The sequence below is a fragment of the Falco punctatus genome, assembly GCF_963210335.1.
Source record: "Falco punctatus genome assembly, chromosome: 2".
NCBI classification, from domain to species: domain Eukaryota; kingdom Metazoa; phylum Chordata; class Aves; order Falconiformes; family Falconidae; genus Falco; species Falco punctatus.
The window spans coordinates 26,264,306-26,286,509 of record NC_137581.1 but is presented as its reverse complement, the minus strand read 5'-3'; the positions used below and the strand labels follow the sequence as shown (position 1 = coordinate 26,286,509).

The 22,204-nt window shown below is 35.8% G+C and overlaps 2 protein-coding genes across 7 annotated transcripts in view; one reads left to right on the top strand and one right to left on the bottom strand.

Moving 5' to 3' along the window:
* Positions 1-22,204, bottom strand: part of NBEA (neurobeachin) — a 534,050-nt gene that overhangs the window by 299,449 nt on the left and 212,397 nt on the right. For 5 of the 6 annotated variants that reach the window (XM_080377534.1, XM_080377536.1, XM_080377535.1 and 2 more), the window contains 5 exons: positions 21,472-21,602; positions 19,973-20,080; positions 18,089-18,257; positions 16,606-16,701; positions 922-1,360 (listed from right to left, as the gene is read on the bottom strand). In XM_080377534.1, coding sequence (XP_080233660.1) covers positions 922-1,360; positions 16,606-16,701; positions 18,089-18,257; positions 19,973-20,080; positions 21,472-21,602 — 943 coding nt within the window. The remainder of the gene's footprint in view (positions 1-921; positions 1,361-16,605; positions 16,702-18,088; positions 18,258-19,972; positions 20,081-21,471; positions 21,603-22,204) is intronic. The other variant, XM_080377538.1, reaches the window with a different exon arrangement.
* Positions 1-22,204, top strand: part of LOC308059739 (uncharacterized protein) — a gene marked incomplete at its 3' end in the record, with an annotated part of 81,223 nt that overhangs the window by 51,316 nt on the left and 7,703 nt on the right. The window contains exons 2-3 of the mRNA XM_080377561.1: positions 18,464-18,629; positions 18,809-18,937. Coding sequence (XP_080233687.1) covers positions 18,464-18,629; positions 18,809-18,937 — 295 coding nt within the window. The remainder of the gene's footprint in view (positions 1-18,463; positions 18,630-18,808; positions 18,938-22,204) is intronic.

Here is a 22,204-nt window from a genome sequence, read left to right as displayed (position 1 = left end):
TTATTTTTCATTTCTTCATACCTGTATGATGAACTAATACATTTCTACAACTTTGCTTAAAATTTTGAGACATATTTTACGATTTCTTTGAGTTAAGTCTTGATTCCATTTTTCACTTTTAAAAAACAGTCTTAGGAAGAAACTGCAGGGGTCTTTGTCACACTGGAAAATGTAACCAGATCAACACTTATAAAAGTTAGCTATTTGCACAGGTTAAGATTGAACCCACGATGGATCAGGTTACCCTTCTTCTGGAAGGATGTGAACTGCACATCTTACCACAACTTCTATGTTCAGGATAACTGAGATGGACTGGACATTTAAAGAAAAGCAGATTCATTAGAAGGTGGGAAGATACCCCCTAAAAAGAGAAACAAAGGACTCTTCGTAGAAATGTTCAGCAGTTTATTTTTAAACACTAACTTTTGAGCACATTTGCTGTTTAAAGACCTAAAAGGAAACTGGCTTCCACCATGACCATGCAAACAATTTGCCATGGTTGAAGCATTTCAGTACCAGAAAACAGTGCAATGATGGATCCAATTAAGATTTAAGCCTTAGAAAGAATATTTGACAGACTTTCTGCACAGTCTGTTCTGTATCAGCAGATACTACCCCTCCTGCTCCTCACTAAAATGCTGTTTTAAAAGAAAAACGTTTTTATTGCAAAAATATTTCTTTACAACAGGCTTGCTTTCCAAGTACCTCGTGGAGTTTTATTTACTGCTGACAGAGAAAAACAATGTGAATTACTTCTGTCTGTACTATACGGCCTGTTTTGGTAACACAGAAACGGAGAAGTAACGCAGCTGTTTTTTAACATAGTCTAATACAAACCAACAGAGAATAACCATGTTTAAAAAAAATAAAGTCCTTCAAATTTCTGATTTACATAAATATAAAATGAAACCGGCCATATACCTGTCAAATGAGTGAAACTGCATGGGGAGAATAGCTTGCGCTTCTCTCTTCAGTGCAGGATCTGGGTAAGGGATCGGATCCGGACCACATTCTGCAATTTCGACAGGGGCTGCCACAAGACTTTTCAGTATTTCCTTGACATTGATGCCTTTACTTTGGCTGATACTGGATATTGATGATGCAGGTTTCAGGATTTCACTGGGGCTTTCTGTTAAGCTCTCCTGAGATTTCTTCACTTCAGAAGACAAAGTAGACAACAGCTCGCTCATAGCATCAGGGCCTGTGCTGGTCTCCAAGTCTGTCCCATTCAAAATGTTAGGCATCTGTTCATCTCCAATTCCAGAATCTGTATGAGGGATAGAGCTTTCCAGCTGAATATCTTCAACAGGTGTCGGTGTTTCTTTATCTTTGATATTTTCTGGAAATACAGTTGGTGTCTCTGCAGTGAAATAGAGATTATGAACAATATTTATAACTTTGATTTCTTTCCTAAAAATATGACCACAAGGTTTTACAAGACAGAAATGTGTTAGAAAGTCCACAATTCTTAGCAGTTTAAAGCTCAAAAACTCATTTTACATACAAAACATTTTGCTTTCAACAGCTGTTTGGCATATATAAAAGCTTGGAAGAGGAAGCCCAAAGCTGCATTATGCAAGCTCAGTGACATTTAGAAATTACAGCCCACTACTCACACAGTAATCAAATAGCAAAATACTGCCAGCAAAAAATAACACTAAAAATTATAACCTATTGACTGCATATCTGTATGATCTGTGAGACTACTGGAAGAGAAAAATGCAATCATTTATACTTTAGGATTACTATAAAATTGAGTCTTTTTATTGCTGTCAGCAAATATTAAGCTTACATTCAAAGGAAAACTGCTAGACCTTTTGGTTGCTTTGTCTTTTGTTTTATACACATTTTTACACACCTATCATTACATTGCATACAAATTTATTTATACATGAATAAAAAAGGATGTTATTGTTGATTTTAGATTGCATTTAGATAACTCCCCTTTCCCCACAAAAGGTAAAATCCTGTAATTCTTTCAAGCAAATGTTAAGAACAAAATAAACACAGCTTTATAGAGACAGGAAAGTGGAATCTGTTGAGTTTGGAACACTTCCAGATTGATATGGACTCTATAACATGTTGTAATCGAGAAAAACACACCTTTATTAATTACTTCGGTGAAACAGACATAACAACTTCATTAAATTAAGATAATTTGCTATGCTTAAAGGAAAGTTTGCTAGAGTTATGAATAACTTCCATATTCATCTTTTTGGTTACATTTTTTTAGAGCAACAGACTGTGGCTACTTTTAATGACAAAGTTGCACTCAAACTGATTTTTTAATTTATTTTTAAACTACTTTATTTTCATTAGAGCACTTGTCTTGAATATAAAATCTAGCTGGCCTATGTATGAAATAGGAACTTTTTTTTTTTTTAATGGTTCTGATATAGCAGTTTAGATATTATGGAAATTACATATGGATATTACAACATACTCAGATGAAGGTCTGCCCTTTGACTATTCCAAGCAAAATGTGCTTCAGCAATGTAACTTTAATAACAATCACATAACTTATTATCGATTGTTTGATACAGTCATGTGTAAAATATTTTCGTTTTTAACACTTAGAATCATAGAATCATTTAGTTTGAAAAAGACTCTGAGGTCATCAAGTCCAACCATTAACCCAGCACTGCCAAGCCCACCACTAAACCATGTCCCTAAGCGCTACATCTATGCATTTTTTAAACACCTCCAGGAATGATTCCACCACCTCCCTGGGCAGCCTGTTCCAGTGCTTGACCACTCTTTCAGTGAAGGCATTTTTCCTAACATCCAATCTAAACCTCCTCTGGTGCAACTTGAGGTCGTTTCCTCTTGTCCTATCACTTGTTATTTGGGAGAAGAGACCGACCCCCACCTGCCTACATCCTCCTGTCAGGCAGCTGTAGAGAGCGATAAGGTCTCCCCTGAGCCTCCTTTTCTCCAGGCTCAACAACCCCAGTTCCCTCAGCTGCTCCTCATCAGACTTTTGCTCCAGACCTTTCACCAGCCCCGTTGCCCTTCCGTGGACATGGTCCAGCACCTTGACGTCCCTTCTTGCAGTGAGGGGCCCAACACTGAACCCAGGGTTCGAGGTGCGGCCTCACCAGTGCCCAGTACAGGGGGCGGTCACTGCCCTGGCCCTGCTGGCCACACTTTCTGATACAAGCCAGGATGCTGTTGGTCTTATTGGCCACCTGGGCACACTGCTGGCTCATGTTCAGCCGGCTGTCAGCCAGCACCCCCAGGACCTTTTCCATCAGGCAGCTTTCCAGCCTCTCTGCCCCAAGCCTGTAGCCTTGCGTGGGGCTGTTGTCATCCAAATGCAGGACCCAGCACTTTTTCTAGAACCTCATACAGCTGGCCTTAGCCCATCAGTCCAGCCTCTCCAGATCTCTCTGTAGAGCCTCCTGCACTCAAGCAGATCAACAGTCCCCTGTAACTTGGTGTTTGCAAACTGACTGAGGATGCACTCGATCCTCTTGTCCAGATCATTGATAAAGAGATTAAACAGAATGGGCCCCAGTAGTGAGCCCTGGGGAACACCACTTCTGACTGGCCACCAGCTGGATGTAACTCCATTCACCACCACTCACTGGGCCTGACCACCCAGCCAGGATTTTACCCAGTGAAGTGCATACCCATCCAAACCATAAGCAGCCAGTTTCTCCAGGAGAATGCTGTGGGAAATGGTGTCAAAGGCTTTACTAAGGTCCAGGTAAGGAACATCCACAGTCTTTCCCCTCATCCACGGGACAGGGGTCACCTTGTCATAGAAGGAGATCAGGTTTGTTAAGCAGGACCTGCCTTTCATAAATCCATGCTGGCTGGGCCTGATGCCCCAGTTGTCCTGCACATGCCGTATGATGGCACTGAGGATGACCTGCTCCATAACCTTCCCTAGCACCGGGACCAGGCTGACAGGCCTGTAGTTCCCTGGATCCTCCTTTCGGGCCTTCTTGCAGATCAGTGTCACACTGGCTAACCTCCAGTCTTCTGGGACCTCTCCAGTTTGCCAGGAATGCTCATAAATTATGGAGAGTGGCTTGGTGAGCTCCTCCACCAGCTTCCTCACTGCCCTTGGGTAGATCCCATCTGGACCCATAGACTTGTGAATGTCTAACTGGAGCAGCAGGCCACCAACCATTTCCTCTGGACTGTGGGGACTTCATTCTGCTCCTCCTTATCCCTGTCTTCTAGCTCAAGGGGCTCGGTACCCAGAGGGAAGCTGGTTTTACTGTTAAAGACTGAGGCAATACAGCATTAAGTATTTATCATCAGTCTTTTCTCCATCCTTCCTGGCAATCTTCCCCGCTGCATCCAGTAAAGACTGAAGATTTTCCTTGGCCCTCCTTTTGTTACCGATGTATTTGTAAAAACATTTTTTGTTATCTTTTAGAGCAGTGGCCAGCCTGAGTTCTAGCTGGGCTTTCACTTCTCTAATCTTTGCCCTGCATAACCTTGTGACATCCTTATAGCCTTCCAGAGCTGCCTGCCCATTCTTTTACAGGTGGCAAACTCTCCTTTTTTTCCTTGTGTTGCAGCCAAACCTCTGTTCAGCCAAGCCATGCACATAAGTATGTGTGTATGCATGTGCATATAAAAAAATCCATATGAAATTATTTACATGTTTGAACTAATGGTAGTGTAAACCTCATCATGTGTACAGGGATTAACAAGCAGATACAGATAGAACAGAAGAGACTTTTAAAAATACAAAGCAGAATAACCCATTATAAAGAGTATTGCTTTCTTCTTTTAAGAGCCATAAACACTGAAGCCACTTCCTTCTTCCTTTTCTCCTAAGTGCCTTAAACACATCTTATCAAATAGATATGAGTCCTGCTTTGTGAAGCAGGAAGTCGAAACTGGATTTATGAGCTGCATAAAATACATTTAGCATCTGCTGGGCCAGGAAGTACAAAAATCCATATCTACTTAATACTGCCTATATTTGGCACAGAAGGACATCTGATCCACAGAATAACCTTAATAAATTTTCTACCTGTCTTTTTAAACTTCACCCATATAAAGACAACACTTCTCAACTGAAGGAAGGAGTAGGACTGGACTGCCAGTCAAGTAGGTTGTTGCCCTTGTAATGTATGGTAAGTAAAATAGCGTAAGGCTCCTTTATTAGGTCAATGAAAAGAGGACACTGAAAAAAGAAGATGGTCCGCTACATGGTGAAGTTAGAGTACACCTAACTTCAATTTTCATTAAAGTGAATAATGCTGAACAGAAAACGAGACAAGAAAGTTGATAGAAATGTGGTTGTGGAAATTCACATACCCTAACTCAACCAGAAAAAAAGATTTGAAGATATTAAAATCATGGGAATGAACTGAGTCCAAGCCAATTTTGAAAGATACAGTCTATGAAATTACTGGTCTAGTAGCAAATAGTTTTGCCAAACAGGTAAGTGGAGATAGCACCACAGGACTGGAGAAGACCACACATGGTTTCTTTTTTTAAGGGGTAAAAATGATCTGGACAACTGCAAACCTTCAACAGTAAGCAAGATTCCAGGATTTATTCTGGAGTGAAGAACAGTAATGCAACAGAAGGAGACATTACAAATTGCTTTGTTAAAAGAGCTTTTAAAATATTTATTGCTTAAAGAAAATAAGGGCCAATGTAGTAAATTCAGTAAAGCTGGGGCTGTCACAACAGATAGTAATTTAGTCAGGAGAACCTGGAAATTAATAGACTGTGGGAAAAGAAACTGGGTAAGAAGAAGCCATCAAATAGCTTCAAAAGAAAAAAAAAAACAAACCACCAGACTGAGAGCAACTACCATGGGAGTTATATTGTTTAAAAATTTAATAAAGATTTCAGGTGAAAAAGTAAAACCACTCTGGTGAAATTTGCTGATGACAGAGTTACAAGGTACAATTAATGGCCACAGAGGGATGATTATAAGAAGGAATTATGACAGAACTGCAAATTACATTTAATAGTGAAAAGCTATACATCCAGTGACTAAGACAGAGATTCCCATTGTAACTGAAATTCACCAACTGGAAATGACTGAAGAGAAGGACCTGGATACACCAGTCACTGGGTAACTATTCAGTTACTAATACAACACTGCCATGGAAAAGGCAAATGTGATTCCAAACTTTTCTGAAGAAATAGTTCCTGCAACAGTTAAGTATTAATGGCATTAGAGAAGGCTTTGGTACGGTTTGTTATGGAATACTGTGTACACTGTTGTATTTGAGACAGATGGAAATGCCACTGCGGAGATCCACAGTGATCTACTGTTGCAGAAAAGAAGAGTTTGGCTAATATAGTCTGGCCAAACTAACACCGAGATGGTATACAACAACTGTCATACACGTATTTTCTGGACACAAACTCCAAAAAAAAAAAAGGATTTAAGCTAAATGGAAGAGTTGACATGAGAAATACTGAGTGCAAACTCAGCAGGAATAAATTCAGTTTGGGAAATAACAGCCATCAATACAGAATTAAGATTCTGGAATACCTGTCCACTCAGAGTAGCAAGTTCAAAAAACAGAACTAATTTCAAGATGCTACAAATAGGATTGTACTTAATTACTCAGCAGGTACCTTGTAATCCTTTGTTCCCAAATGAGAATAAAATGCCTAGAGGTTTTGAAGCTAAAAATGGAAGGAAAATTAAATTTGTGGATATGGGATTTAGATATGACATACTATACAATACATAACACTATTTAAAATTATTTAGGAAAAAAATATCAAGAGAAGTTAATCTAATACAGGCAAGTGTATGGACACTTGATTTCCACAGAAACCACACTTGTATCTTCACTTTTCTTACTGTCTCCAGTATTTAATATGAATATGCTGTACTAAGTCAATTAAGCTTAGTCTGATTTATCACTTCGAATGAAAGTCTTTAAAAACTGCCTGAATACAATGCATTAACTCTCATTTTTAAAAACATCAAGCAAGCTAATTGAATAAGGGTTTAAAAGGTCCAATTTACTTTTTGTAAATCAAAGGAAAATAAACTCAGACCAAACTGCTTAATAACTGCCTCTCAAATAAGAATACTAGCAAATTAGTATTTGTGAAATTCAGATAAATACATCTGAAAAGACATAATATAAGACCGTCTGGATGAGCATTATTAATAGTACTATTCTAGGTAAATTATAAACTCCTTAGCATGGGTCAAAAAACCCAACCAATTTTAGTGACAACACTGCATGTCCACAAGTTTTATTCTATGTTCATTTATACCGTGTCATGGCACTTCTGTTGCCTTCAGAATTCAGGAATAAAGAATACTGCTTCGTAAAGTTATTTAGAAAAATCTTAAACTGATAACACGTACACTTTTATAAAGATCCTAAATACTCCAAGAAACTTAGCAAAATGATAAACATGAACAGAAGCAAAAATATAAGTGATTGCATCTGTCTATGTTATAACAATGTGACAGTAAGCCTGTAAATTTTAAGCAAACCTCATCAGTTTTCTGCAGCACAAGGCCATGTCAGTAGACAAAGCAGAAACATTACTAGATCTAGCGATCTTAACTCTGTCAGAAATAGGCAGTTGGAAGCCAGATGTCTCCTTCTTAGTGTTTTTCATTGTAACTAATGAGTTCATCTACTACATTATGGGAAAAATATGGGCTTAAGCTAACTAAATGACATATTGTATATCTGGTGACCTCATCCGTCACGCTCCTTCCTTAAAATATCTTGTTTGCTTGTGATTTATGAAGTGTATTGTAATTGTTTTAACCTACTGAGTTACCTAAATAGCTCTTGCACTGCTTCCATATGCCTAAAAAATACACCGCCCCCCATGTCTATTAACTTAATAATGAGACATTTCATATTTGCAGTAAATACATACAATTTTGCCATTATAAAAAATGACAACACAAAATACTCTGCTTTTAATCTTTATTTACCTCAAAAAAATGGAAAAATTATGTGTATATTCCTATGGTCTTTTTCACTTCACCAAACCTCCCTACTAGATAAAAATCATCTGAAAATTTTCAGAAGTAAAAAAGTATGAAAATTACTATTTTTACCTGCTTACAATATGGGTGAAAATTTATTTGAATCCCAAATCACTGTCAAATTTCTGCTGCAAACAATATAGCCATATTTGGCAACAGAAGGTTTGGGGTAATCTTGATACAGGAGCTGCTGTCACCTTTCAGACTGCATGTGTAACTGGAAATTTTGTAAGTTGTTTTCTGTATAGCTGTCTTAAGGCATTGATAATAACCGTACGAGCTGCCTTTTATAAACCCATTTGTAGTATTCTACAAACCTTCAGGGACAGTACAGTACAAGCTGAAAATGCTTTCAATCCAACCAGGCAGTGATATTATACCTTCTGCCATATGCGGCAGAGTCAACTAAGCAATTCCTAAGCTGTAGCCTATGAAAAGGGAGCGAAAAAATTATTCCTAGGAATATTAATCTACTAGTTTTCATAAAAGAGAAGCAGTGCAATTAATCTGAGATGAGAAACTAAGTATGGGGACAGAATCAAGGAGTAATAAGGACTGATTTAAAAGTACACTGAAAGCAGTAACCAAGAATGGAGTTGCAATGGAAATGTCCTCAAAGGCTGAGGCACAACATTGAGAAGAAACACCCTAAAATAAACATTAAGATGCCAAGCTGCTCTGTATCTACCCAAGACCTTTTCTCCTGTTGGCATTTCTGTTTCTGTGTGAAAGTTAAAAAGAGACCAGAGTAAAAATCCCTTGAATAGTGATCCTGGTCATAGCCCAACCACATAAGGTACTCATTTTGGCAGCATGGCCAGTAATACTCTTCATGTAATAAATACGCATTAATAGGCAATTTCAGCTGTGCCCCACTAAAGGAGGTATGGAAGACTCTAGGGTGGGTTGGCAATTGGAAAGGCACGAATCTTGAGACAGAAGGTTTAAGACAGAAGGCTGGGAATTTCCCCTTAACCAGAGTGGATTTGTGAGGAGAAAGGATGTAGCTCTGGTCCAGGAAAAATAGAGTGGCTCTGGAATGGGAGAGAAATGGAGGTATGAAAGACTTGGGGGTGGGGAAATCAAGCCTGGGAAGTGACCAAAGAGGACAGAGTTATCATCAGCCCTTTTTCACAGCTGGACACCTGTAAGTGTATGTCTTCTCTTCCTGCCCACTGGAAATTGCTTCTATTTGCTCAAATACTCCAAGGTCTTCTGATTTGTTTCCTTCCCCGCAGTCACTCCTGTACTCAGGCAGGCACACAGGGCAGCTCATTCTACCTTGACTAAAGAAAGAGTATTAAAAGAGCCACTTATGACAGACATAACTCTTGATCTGTTTAGGCAATGTCTTTAATCAATGTCTTAATTATTCCTTACTAATCAAACCTCTTTCACTCAGTGCTTGATAGATAAGACATCTGTACATCAGTCTGATTGATTACCTGGTTGCCAAACAAAATGTCAGCAGTCCTAATACAAAGCATTACCGAGGCATTAACTAAAAAAGACTTACAATAAAATAAATTTAAGAAAATGAAAAGTTGTATTAAAGAAATGTCAACTTTAGGGTATAAAACCAGCTGGTTACATTTAAAACAAAAACCAAATACAAATTAGGAAAAATACAGTAATATTTTCTCTAGGTGAATTTCCTATTTTTTTTTAGTATTTTCTCTTTCTTTTTTTATTTTTGTCCTGTGCAAACTCAAAAACACATAATGAAAAAATAGATTTGTTGGTAGTTATCTATAATAATATCTGTATTTCTGATCTGTGCTGAGAAGACTTATGTTTTTTGTGATTAGACATTCCCTGCAAAAGAAATAAAACTCTGTCACCTAGGTTACAGCACCCAGCAACAAAAGTTAAGGGTGAAGCATAGAATGTGTTCCATACATATGATGAAACTTACACTAAAAATGTTTTCTATTAAGCACTACTTTGAAAAATCAAAGACGTTTAAAACATCTGTAAATTGCACACACAAATGAAAGGAAGTAGTGATGTTACTTCAAAAAAATAATCCCTATTACCACTGCTGCATGTGTAAATAACTGATCAATACTATAATAAGATATATGTGCAAACCTTTCTTCTGATGCCTTAAGTAGTTGGTGAAGGGCAATGTTAGTTCAAGATGTATTTATTACTATCTCATGATCCTCAAATGCATGCCCTCTCAGAGGTAGTTGGAATAAGCAGCATGTATTTCACCAGGAAAGCAGTATGATAATTTTGAGTAGCAGATAGAAATTCAACAGAATTTTAATTTCATGATTCTCGTGATCATCCATGTCCCCTATAACATTTCCCTCAGTTTCTTGAGAACATATGTACAACCAGACGTTGAAGATGATGGAGTCATGAATTTTGTCAGGACTTCGTGGAGGCAAAGGATATTTTGACAGGCAATGGAAATTAGTCCTTTAGTCCACTTTGTGTAGTTAGACTGCTACCCTTATGAAAAATACTTAGTTTCAAAATAGGCTGGAAATCTCTGTACTACTACATATAGGAATACAAACAACAGTATCACAATATACAATACCCAGAGTACTGTATACCTATGAGATTAGAGAAATTTGATGCTTTACTTGTCTTCAAAGAAAAAGTGGTTTCTGCAACTTTTTAATACAGTTTCTTGTGTCAAGAAAAAAACAACCAGCAGCTTCCAGTCAATCCACAGCACATACCTTTAAGAAATCTGTTAATTTACAGCGCTTTTGGAAAGATACAGAGAGTGTAATCAAGGGACTTGAAAAGCCAATCCATTTTTGATAAAATGTTGTGATAAGCTATATACTGGTTTTCTTCGGATGTTATAAGGTGAATTGCAATGCTTTCATTTCTGAAACACTCCTGAATAATGCTAAGTGAAAACATCAATTTTCAAGTGAAAATATCTTTCCACTACTTGGTTAACATTAATTTCTTCTCAGTAACTAACAGGCTGCCAGCTGAAGTGTAAAAAAATAATATTATTCACATTTTTCCGCTGCTGGACATGTGGAAGCACTGTTGAAAGAAACAGTAGTCCAATAAACCTTCAGGATAAGCAAGGACAGCTTCAACAATGACCAGAATTGAGAAAACTCATCTGAAATGATCCTAAGCACCATAGCTAAAACTACTTCAAATTTGTACATGCAGTTGGAAGAAGTTGCATGATAAGGCAGATTAGCTGCTATTAACAGAAGATACCATGCTCCTCTATTTCTCCTGTGTTTTATTCCAATGACAAGACATTTCTGCTCTCAAAATATGCAGTGATTACTCTCTACCTGGCAAAAGAAAGGGCTACTCTCAATTTTTTCAGTCTCAACTTCCACGCTTTCCAGACATAACAGAGAGATATTTTCATACCAAATTTGGGAAAACATCCCAATCTTACCAAAGAAATTGACTGAGAACAAAACATTATTTTCTAAGCTATTCCAATTGCTGCCATTCCAGAAATACAAATTGAAGCATTTTATGCTCTGTAACAGGAGCAATTCTTCCTGACTAGAAGTGAAGACCACCAATGATGCCTTGACTAACACAAGTTTATTTTAAAATGGTTGTGGGAACTGGCAAGTTGTACTGCTCAGATGCGTTTTCAGAATGTACTGTTAAGTCAGAAGCCTTTTAAGAGACTGGATAACCCTCCTACAAAGGCCTGAACCTCCTCTGATGTTAAGATTAATTTAATGGATTTGCTCGAAAAATGAAACAGAAGCAGCTTGTCTGTCTTCCATAAGAAGTAGCTTTGCTTACTGGGACTATCTTCATCCTCCTGAATTTGAAAGGAAGCTTTTCATAGGATTTGAAATCATTCCCCATACAAGGAGTAGAGATCAAGCTTTAGCACTACTTCCCTACTAAATACAACACAGCTAGGATTTCGCACACATAATCTTTGTGGAAGATGCTGCTAAAGATGAAGGTCAAAGATTTTTATAAAAGGGTTCGCTAGCACACCAGGATGCAAGGAACCATCACCTTCGAGGAACTCAAATGCTCAGCAGGCAAAAAAGGAGACTGGAATACTTATAAGACAAAAAAAAACAAAACCAACCAAACAAACAACCCCAAAAAAACCCCCAAAACCAACCCCAAACAGAATTGAGAATACCCTCAACCATACCATGAAACAAATCAGTATTCCTAAATACTTTATAATGAAGAAAGGTGCAGATTAGTTGCATTGCACACTGTTACATAGGTAGACAAGAAATAAGGGATATTGGAGGGACAATGAGATGCACTGATGAGATTTATTAGATGCCAGGTGTGAAGGGAACAAGCCTGCCAATCATTAGGTTGAAGACATTGTGTAATTGTGTACATGGACATACAGTTCCTACTTTAAACCATAGATATGTAGTACTCATAAAGAATATGTAACTATGAACTTGTAAGTAGCAAATTATAGCTATCTATGGGATGGGGATATTACTAAGGCACATAATGTCATTAGACTGGATTAAGTGCCTGAGATCAAAGAATTTCATGGCAGCTTTTGTCATAAAGCACGCCTTGTGTCTGGAGTTCAGTTAAGCCTAGTCAAAGAAGCCAGGACTAATCTGACCAAGGCACAGGTCTACAATGGCATCTGTAGTGACTAGTGCCCATTTTATCTCTTTTTTAAGTAGATTTCTAAAGCAGACCATATGAATTGTACCCTAAATGTGCCGTAACTCCTCTCCACCTATTATAAATGGAGACTAGGATGACTAACTCAGACATTGATTCATTACTGGTATTTTCCAGAAAGTACAACTCACACATGACTGATGATTTTGAGATAAAACCTGAAAATCTACTACAGAGGTTTTGGTCATACTGCAACACCCACAGTCACAGAGATAGTGACAATGATAAAGAGTGTTTCTATCATCTTTGACTAGTCAGATGAAAACAACTCTACCCTTCTAGCAAAGTAATTTTAAATGTTATTCCCACCTTTACTACACTTAAATATTTTAAATATGCTGAAGAACTTTCTTCATCACAGTTAGTTGAAGAAATCTGATGAACCACCAGAAAACTTTTTAGATCACTTGAGAGGATCTTGCATTTAAACAATTCTTGGTTTAAAGTCTCCATTTTGAAATCTTCATAAACACAGAGAAACTGAGCCATTTGACATTCCAAAAATCTAACTCATTCTAATTTTTTGGTATTGTGAACAGAAAGAAGTCAGTCTAGCAACATCTACTTTTGTAGGATGTGTTTCTCAGACATCCTTCAGATGGAAGAGAATAGTTCTGATCCGCTATTTTCCTTGAGACTGTGGTAATAAATTACTCCAAAGAGTAATACTATATATGACCTAAATTGAAAAGAGAGGGAGCTTTCTTTTAATTTTGGAAGTTCCACTTTGTCTGACTAAGCACAGACTATTTTAGAAGTACTGCAAACCCTTTATAGTTATCAGAAACCAGTACAAGAAACTCAAACACTTGCAACAGACTTAGGACAAGGAGTAAATCTATAGACAGAGTAACATTTTTCTTCTCCTCATTAATCAGCTTAGAAAGAAAAATAAACACAGAAGTATAGAACATTATAAAGAAAAACACCCATTTTTATTGTTAAATGGTAGTCATGGACACCATTGGCTTATTTTTTCTTTCCTAGGTGTGTCCTTCCTCCTTTAAGCACCATAATATAACATATAGCTTGTGAACAATATTTGCATAACAGTAGAAGAAACATTAAATTCTGATTTTACTAGCTACAGACATTTGTAATTAAAGTTAGAATATATTTCCCTGCAAAGCAAACTTTACAATACAATACTACATTTTATTTATCTGTATTATTCATATTCATATATATTTTCATATTCATATATAATACCACCAATGAACTAGGCAAAAGTCAACACTTTATACGATGAGAACTGAAAAGTTTCATATCAAGTATAAAAATGTTTAAAATTCTTGTAAGCTGTACTTGCCACCAGCTGTAGTTTTAAGAAGCATACACCAACCAAATACTGTAATGTGTCCAAGACAAGTAGGGCCTCACACTGCCTTATATGTATTTTAACTGAAGATATTGCCCCATGTAAAGAAAAAAAAATCATCACTAAGAACAAAATCAGTATTTTACTTAAATACTGATGATACACCTACTCCTATCTTACTCTTCCCCTGCCAAGTTTCCTGGACAGATATCTAGATTCCATCTACTATAAATGGATTTTCTATAAGCAGCCAATCCCTCTCCCTTAATTCACACAGATCTGTCCCAGAGAAGTCCTGTACAGTTCTAACAATAATGATACAATTTACTGTATTGAATTGGACTGACAAGGAACAAATCCTTCACATCCATTTACTTTCATGTGGAATGAATAAAATAAAGACTTCCATGTAACCATGTAAAAACTGAAATTTTATCATTTTTTAAAAAAAATAGGATTTTGCTTTAAATTTACTATTAAATGCTACATTAAACCACTCTATAATGTGTTAAAAACCTTAATATTTAAAATAATATTCAAATATTACATGCTTATTGCCAACATCTGAAAGCATGTCAGATTAGTAAAAGGAAACCAATTGGTTTAGCCACTGGAATGAAAGATTCTTGAAAGGACAAAATAGGTTTTAACTTTTAGCTTTTTCTGACAGTGGTGACATTTTTTTTCCACTTAATTTCCTGATAATTTTCGAAACTGAGGAAATGGGCTTAGAATATAAAAAGCAGAAACATTTTTCTTCTGTAAGGGGTGAAACAGCTCAGTATAAGCGGCTGAGAGCTCAAAGTTAAAAACTTGAAGTATATGATGGTATCAACAAATAAAATAACTAACTACAGATAACACTTCCTTTCCTGAATAATTTGTTTCTAGAGCCAAAACACTTTTCTTTTTTAACCCACTCACACTTTTACTATAGCTTTATTAAACTATTTTAAAACCAAACCTATATTTTACGTGAACTCAAGGTAAAACAAGTACTATAGACAATAGTACAAAAGATAGAATTCTTAAAAAATGCTTTATTTGAAATATTTTGGTTTGTATGGCTGCCTCCACTTCTCCCTAATCTTTTTTTCTGCCTACATATATTTTACTCATGTACTACATGTAGATAAGAAGAAAACTATTTACTTTTCCCCTCCTTTTGCCACCCATTATATCAAATACCAAGCTTCGTACAAATAGCAATATAATCTCATTTATGTTGCATAATCTATGTTTATTCTATTGAATTTAATGACGATTAAATTGTCTTTAAATAATTGTGTTTTGAGGCAGTCTAACCAATCCCAATTTTCAAACAAAGGTGGCTAAAAATAAAATATCCTGTACCTGCTACACAGAAACATGCTATAAACACCCCCCCCCCCCCAATAGAACAACAACAAAAAAAAAAGATGAGAAAGCAGTATTTAACAGTTTTAGGGGTTTATTCTGTAGTGCTACATAGTACTGTAGTATTCTTGTGAACTAAGAGCAAATTATTTTTTTTTTTATCAACAATGGATTAAAGCATACAAATGCAACTATATCACAACAAAGAATATTATGTCAGCAAATGGAATGATCCAAAATATTTCTTTTCTTTGTATGGCAGATAATCTTATTAATCAAAATCACAAATCCTTGCTTACTAGTAGTTAGAAATCAAAACAATTCATAATATAAAGAAATACCAGATGTTGATGTAATGAATATTTTAACATAATGCTTCCAGATCAGCGTATGATAAACAGAAGTTGTATTACTACTAAAGTAGGAAGTTAACTATTTCTGTTCTTTATAAATAAGATACAACTTTAAATTTCTTAGGCTTTTTATAAATCAGTCTTTTTACTCACTGAGATTTTTCAAAATCATACCAAGAATATTTTCATCAGATTAATTTTTTTAACCTATTTTACATTTCTGTATTTGCAGCACAGTGCATGCAAAGAAATGGGAAAAATGTACATGCAAACTTGGCTGAAGTTACATTCGGGTAGCTCTCTCTTTTTCAAGTAACGATATCTGAAAGACTTATTCCCTACATAATATAGTATCTATTCAAACAAACAAACAAACAAACAAAACAAATCGGGCCCAAAACATATAATAGTTGCTCTGGTCACAAAAGCAGTTTCCTTCAAGAAAAGCACAGCACAGCACATTAACTAACAGGCATAAAATAATTCACAATACATACAATACCAGAGGTTTACATACCATCAAGAAGGCAAGAAAAAAGCAAAAAAGGAAAGCAAAAGTATAGGAAAAGGTATGGGGAAAGGGAATACTACAAAAGTACTACATACTTTATGTGGTATGCAATATTTTTAAAATAGGCCTGATTTTATTTTTATGGACTTAATATTGTAGCAGAACAACCACAAACCAAAAAAGCATTTTAAATTTTCTACATCCATTCCCTCCTCCTGACTTCTTTTTTTAAATTTAATTTCTTTTATTTCATAATAAGTAAAGTTAATAAATGGTAGTAAAAGAGGGAAAGAGATTTCCTAGAGAAATGTAGGCAGGAAGTTAAAGTTTTAAAGGTATCATCAGGTCTGATCTCCATGTAACCTGAGGCGTATACTTATTTATCAACAATTACATCACAGTTAGTTCTTGAATTACATTACATTAAATAAGAACACCCAAACAGGTTAGGAGATGATGTTAATATTACCTTTGTAAAATGAGTGGGCAAAGCTCTGCTCAGGAATTAACTTGGCAAGGAATCCATGGTTCAAACTTGGGTGAGGGATAGATGGTATGACCACAACTGTGGAGAAAATCATGGAATCAAATGTGAGCCAGCTAGTATTCATGTGTGGTCTGGTCCACTGTGGATCCATGACAGATATCCTATCTCATTGAAACATGCAAATATGGTATTATCAACAAAAAAATGCATTTCTAAAGGAAGAAAACAAGTTCTGTATCAAGAGATAGGAAACAGCATACCTATTATTTGGGCACTTCAAGAGCAACATTCATAGGGGAAAAGACACACAGAGAGATATATATGTATGCACACACAGAGGCAAGACAATTATGGATGAAATAGTTCACTGAAACTAGCAGTTTCTTAGTGCAGAACCGTAACATATAACCAGGAAGGTGCAAAAAATTATGATTTCTCATAGTTAAGTTCATGTAATACATTTATAATGGAAAGCCTACAAACACATGGACTTCAGAAATTATGTATAAGCAGTAAATCAAAACATCATGATGAATAAGAAAATAATGACTAAATGTAAATATGACACAAATTGGAAAAAAAGGTCTATGAAGAATCAAAATTAGCAACTCTGTAAATGGAAAAAGTCATTAAAAGCAGTACAAGAAGAAAAACATACATAAAGACCTTCATGGACAAATTCAGTTACAGTTTTAAGCTCCTTTAACACAGAAGGTACAGTTAGAATCAATTGACTCAGACTTGAAAAAAACCTACTGAACTGACAGTGTATAATATTTGAAACAAAGTGGGGTAAAGTTTGGATTCCTAATTTCTGATGGGTTCTGACAGCTAAGAGACTCCCTCCCTCTCAGGCTGAAGAACACATGCTAGTAAAAACCACTACTTCTAACAAAAATCAGGAACAGTTCAGTCAAAGAAGGCAACAGAAGTGTCTCCTTTTCATTACATTTTTTCCACAGGCTTTTAAACGCAGGCACCAACACAGAGGACTCCAGGAAAGTACTCGGTCCTCCACTACCCTTTCACAAACCTCCTCACTCAAACAAAAGGAGTTCACATGGGCAAACAGCTGTGTTTGCTGTTTATATATTTCATGGTATAGAGTTAAAGATATCTGTTCTTCCTAACAAATAAGAGATTTAGGAAGTTGTGCTGACCGACTATCTCATACTTTATAGCTTTAACTCCATCAGGCACCCTGTTCCTTTTTAATTATTTTCAAGTTAAAGGAAAAAAGCCATAAAAAAGCAATATGCCAGTGAAAACTAGTTATACCCTATGAGCAAATATACAGAATAACTAAAATCTGCCAAAGTATGTTAAAGAGCCAAATAATTAGACAGGAAGAAAGTAGCAAGTAATTACCTATTAGGATCTTTAGCTGCTCATTAAAAATACTTTGTAGCAAAATTACTGCTCTAAAAAAAAATAATCAAGTAACATTTGAAGAAAACAAATATACCTGTACTTGTTGGTGAATTTATTTCTTGTCTGATATTTCTACCTGCCTGGCTCCCAGACCTTGCAGTTTCTCGTTGTGGTTCTAGTATATCACGGTATTTGGAGACCATCAGAACGGAAATAAAGTAGACTACTGCCAAAGCTAAGAACTGAGCCTGTTTGCTGTCATCCTGTGTTGGAGAAAAAGGAACAGATCTATAATATCAGACATTTCCATAGAATTTTCACACAAGAACATCACAAGGCGTAATAAATAATATCTTTCTGAAACATTGCATCTGTTAGTATAGTAGCAAATGGATTACATAGATGATTTAATGGATTTTTAGTGGAGTACTATGAACATAGCGTGTATTTGAAGTACTGAATTTTACAGGTAATTTGGTCACTACACAAATCTCTGGGACTGTGGAGCCAATGGGCCTTTCAGAACAGAGGCCTGATTCTGCTCTGGAAGTGCTTTCAAGGCTTCCCAACTGCAAGGGCAACTGACTTTAGCTGCCCCAAGGATGAGACTCCGAAAGCTCTGGCCACACAAGAAGGTAAAGGGTACTACTGCTGAGAGGGAAAACTAAGCTCAACAGATGCTTTTCTAACTAACGCTGGATGCATAAGCAGGCATAACAGCTTCTGGTAACATGTAAAAGCAGGAGGGATATGATCACTGTTTTTTTTCCAGCAATAAATCCCAGCTCCTACATTCTGTCTTCTCCTTGAACAGGACTGTCAGCAGCAACCCTAGCTTTCCAGGACTCTGATTTAAGTAAAGGCCAGGACCACGGCAACTTCGCTGTCTTCCTCCCACGCCACATATTCCACTGTTCTATGGCAACTACCATCAATGGCTTAGGTATCATCCTGATTAAGCTTAAGTTGCTGTAGCTCATCTGAAGTATTTTTTTTTATTATTATTATGGTGTAAAACTCAACACGGTAGACATAAAGACTTCAGCTTCTATCTACTCCTATAGTGGTTTCACAATTCCACAATTATGCATTTTCTGTGACAAATCCAGTGCTTGCCTGCCATGTTTTCTGGGTGTTATTTAATTTGGCTGCATGTCTTAGCAGTTCTTAAAATAACAGAAATCTTCTTGTTAACTTTCATGGAAATGCCAGAAACAGCATTTCCCCATTTTCTTCTACTCTACTTAAGAAGGGTAGGTGAGAGAAGATCTCCACCCAAATTCAACCTTGCCCTTTCAAGATGATCAGGTCATCCTGACAGATACTTTTTTTGTGTGTCAAGTTCTACTTTCTTCTTTTTAAAGTTATTTCTAACATCATTCTTCACTTCAATCTACTTGAACTTAGGTTGGAGAAGTTTAAGCATACCTATTGGTGTATATATAATAGTAATTCCTATTGTACTTATTTCCAAAAAAACCCACATTGTGATGCATTTATGCTAAAAAAACTATGGAAAAATCTGAAAAACAAAAAAAATACATATTTACATATAGTGTGTATAAATATATATGTTTAGCAGAAGTAAAAACTGTCTTTATAAATCAATTTGCTGCAGTTCTGTAATACATATAGTAATTCTTCCTCCTACCATGGTTGGAAAATAGCTGACACCTTTAGTAATCCAGTTTTAATCAACATAAGACATAATTGATTTTTTCTGGCTGTGATTATTTGGCTAATATAAGATCAAGTCTGACTGTCAAACACAGTTAGCTACTAATCTGAAATAGCTTACCAGTATGATTTTAAAGTGCAGAAAGTGGCTGGTAGTTACAAAGCCACAAGCAGATGGTTTGCAGATAATATACAAAGTACAACACATGAAGGGTATTTTTAATTCCGGTGCAATCAAAATCTCTTTCAAAATATAAGTGATGATTTTGCAGAAGAAAGAATTACAGCACATATTACTCACCACATCACGAAAAACAACTGCTCGTAGACGATTAATATCAACATCCTGAAGAAGCCTATCAGGGTCTTTTATAGGCGAAAGATTGCCAGGGACATTTTCAAGGGGAGTCTAAAAATAAAAAGTAGTGAGATTTTTGTCTATCCCCCTCACCCCCCACCCCCAAATATCAAAGCATTTCTGTTAGAACCTTAATTTGACACCTTTTTTAGATATTGCATCAATCTTAGATTCTTTTTTACCACCAATAAGCTTCCAACATAATACTCAGAAAAGGGTTCTAGAAATAAAGAAATGTTATGAATTATTTTCTTAACACTATTTAGATAAAAAATTTTACATCTTCCCAGTACCTCAGAACTGTATCTTTTCCCAGAGTTACAATAATTTGCACACAAAAGGTTATTTCAGATTAGAGTTGTCTCATAGCAGTACAATAAATTATTTCTAGTATGTTTGTTAAATTTAAAAATGATGAGCAGAATAATTTTGAAAAATCAGTTTATGTTCATGTTACTGAGAGTTATTACAGACTACTTACAGAATAACTGCTATTATTACAAAAGCATAGAGTAGTATGCTTCCTTTAAAAAATGATAATGTATTACAAATGATGCCTAAACACCTAAAAGTCTCCTTATACTGATTTGCTTTGCACTGAATGTGATAATGTGGAGAAATGTAATGTTTTGGTGTGATTTAATGAAATAATTTTGTGAAAGTAGCTCAGTTTGTAAATGCTATCTGAAAGTCTTTAGAGAAGAAAAACCACTGAATTTAGTAATGAAAATATAGTAGCAAAAAAAGGGATTTTTTTACATCATACGAAGTGTTGTATTGTAGGCATGGGCTGTGCTAAATTCTCTGAGATTTGAATTTCAGGACTTCCAAAGTCTTAAAGTCGCCCCCCCCCTTTTTTATTAATTATTCATTAGTAATTATAATGAAATTATAAATTAATAACAATAAATACAAATAAAAGATATTAATTAATTAATTATTAATTATAAAAATGAACGATGAATTAATGAAACTGGAAAACTAAGCTGTAATTGAATATTAAATAACTTTGATTCCTAAAACCAGATAGAAAATACTGATGTCTAATATGCATTCAGAGGTCTGTGGAAGTTGTCAGGACTCAGATGTTCCATCAACAAAGATACGATTGCAGGATTTCATCAAAACTGCAAGTGTCCTGACAAATTAAAAAAGCTGTGTAGGTATACATGACAGGTTTAAGGGGGTGACTTCTTTGAAGTAGACCAAGCAAGAGTGAAAAAGCTTATTTAAAATTACTCCAGTCATACTACTGTGTTAATGTTTTCTTGTTTCAAATAAACCCCCTCACATTCACTTTAAATCAGTAAACAGCAAAACCCTAAGCTTTTGCCAAATATTTGAGAAGGCAGTTACAATTATTTTCTGATCCTATGAAGCAGTAGCATGGATGAAGCAGTAGCATGGATGTCATTGCTGCTGGTAACTGAGGAGTGGGTTACCTTGGTTGCTGCTGCTGCAGTTACACCCTGAAGAGCATCTTGAGTTTTACTGCTGATTAATGATGTCTTGTTCACTCTTTCTCTCTGTCTTTGCCGACATTCTAAGCAGTTTCTCACAGCCACACAACAAACTAAAAATACGTTATGAAAATGTTACAAACTGGAGTATTTTGTCATTATTATAGGCAGATCATCAATTAGCAATCTGTATATCTAATTTGATATGACAGTAACCATATCCAAATAACAAGTGCCACATAGTTCTCACATTAGGTTCTCTGTTGGTGCTAAGAAAGCATGATGTTGATTTACTTATTTTATTCTTTAGTTGAACAACTGAATGTTTTATATAACTGATATATCACTACATTAACATTTGAAAATTATGAATCCTTGAACTGGAGCTCTTGTTCATTATTGATTTGTTATCAACACTTAAAATCTGAAAGTACTTATGTACAGCTAGAATAGAAAAAAAATAGTAGGCAGTAATTTAGAATTTGATGAAAAATGATCATTGAGCATAAATCACAACTTTTATTTTAGCAGCAGTATAATTATCAGTGACCTAATGAGTGGTATGAATAATAACAGGACAAAATCTGAGTACAAAAACTATTCATCATTTGAGAGATTAAAAAGTATGTTGGACGTAACATTAGCAAAACAGCACCATGCCAGATGACAGTCAAAATTTAATGTTTGCAAGGATAAACTGATAGAGTTTGCATAG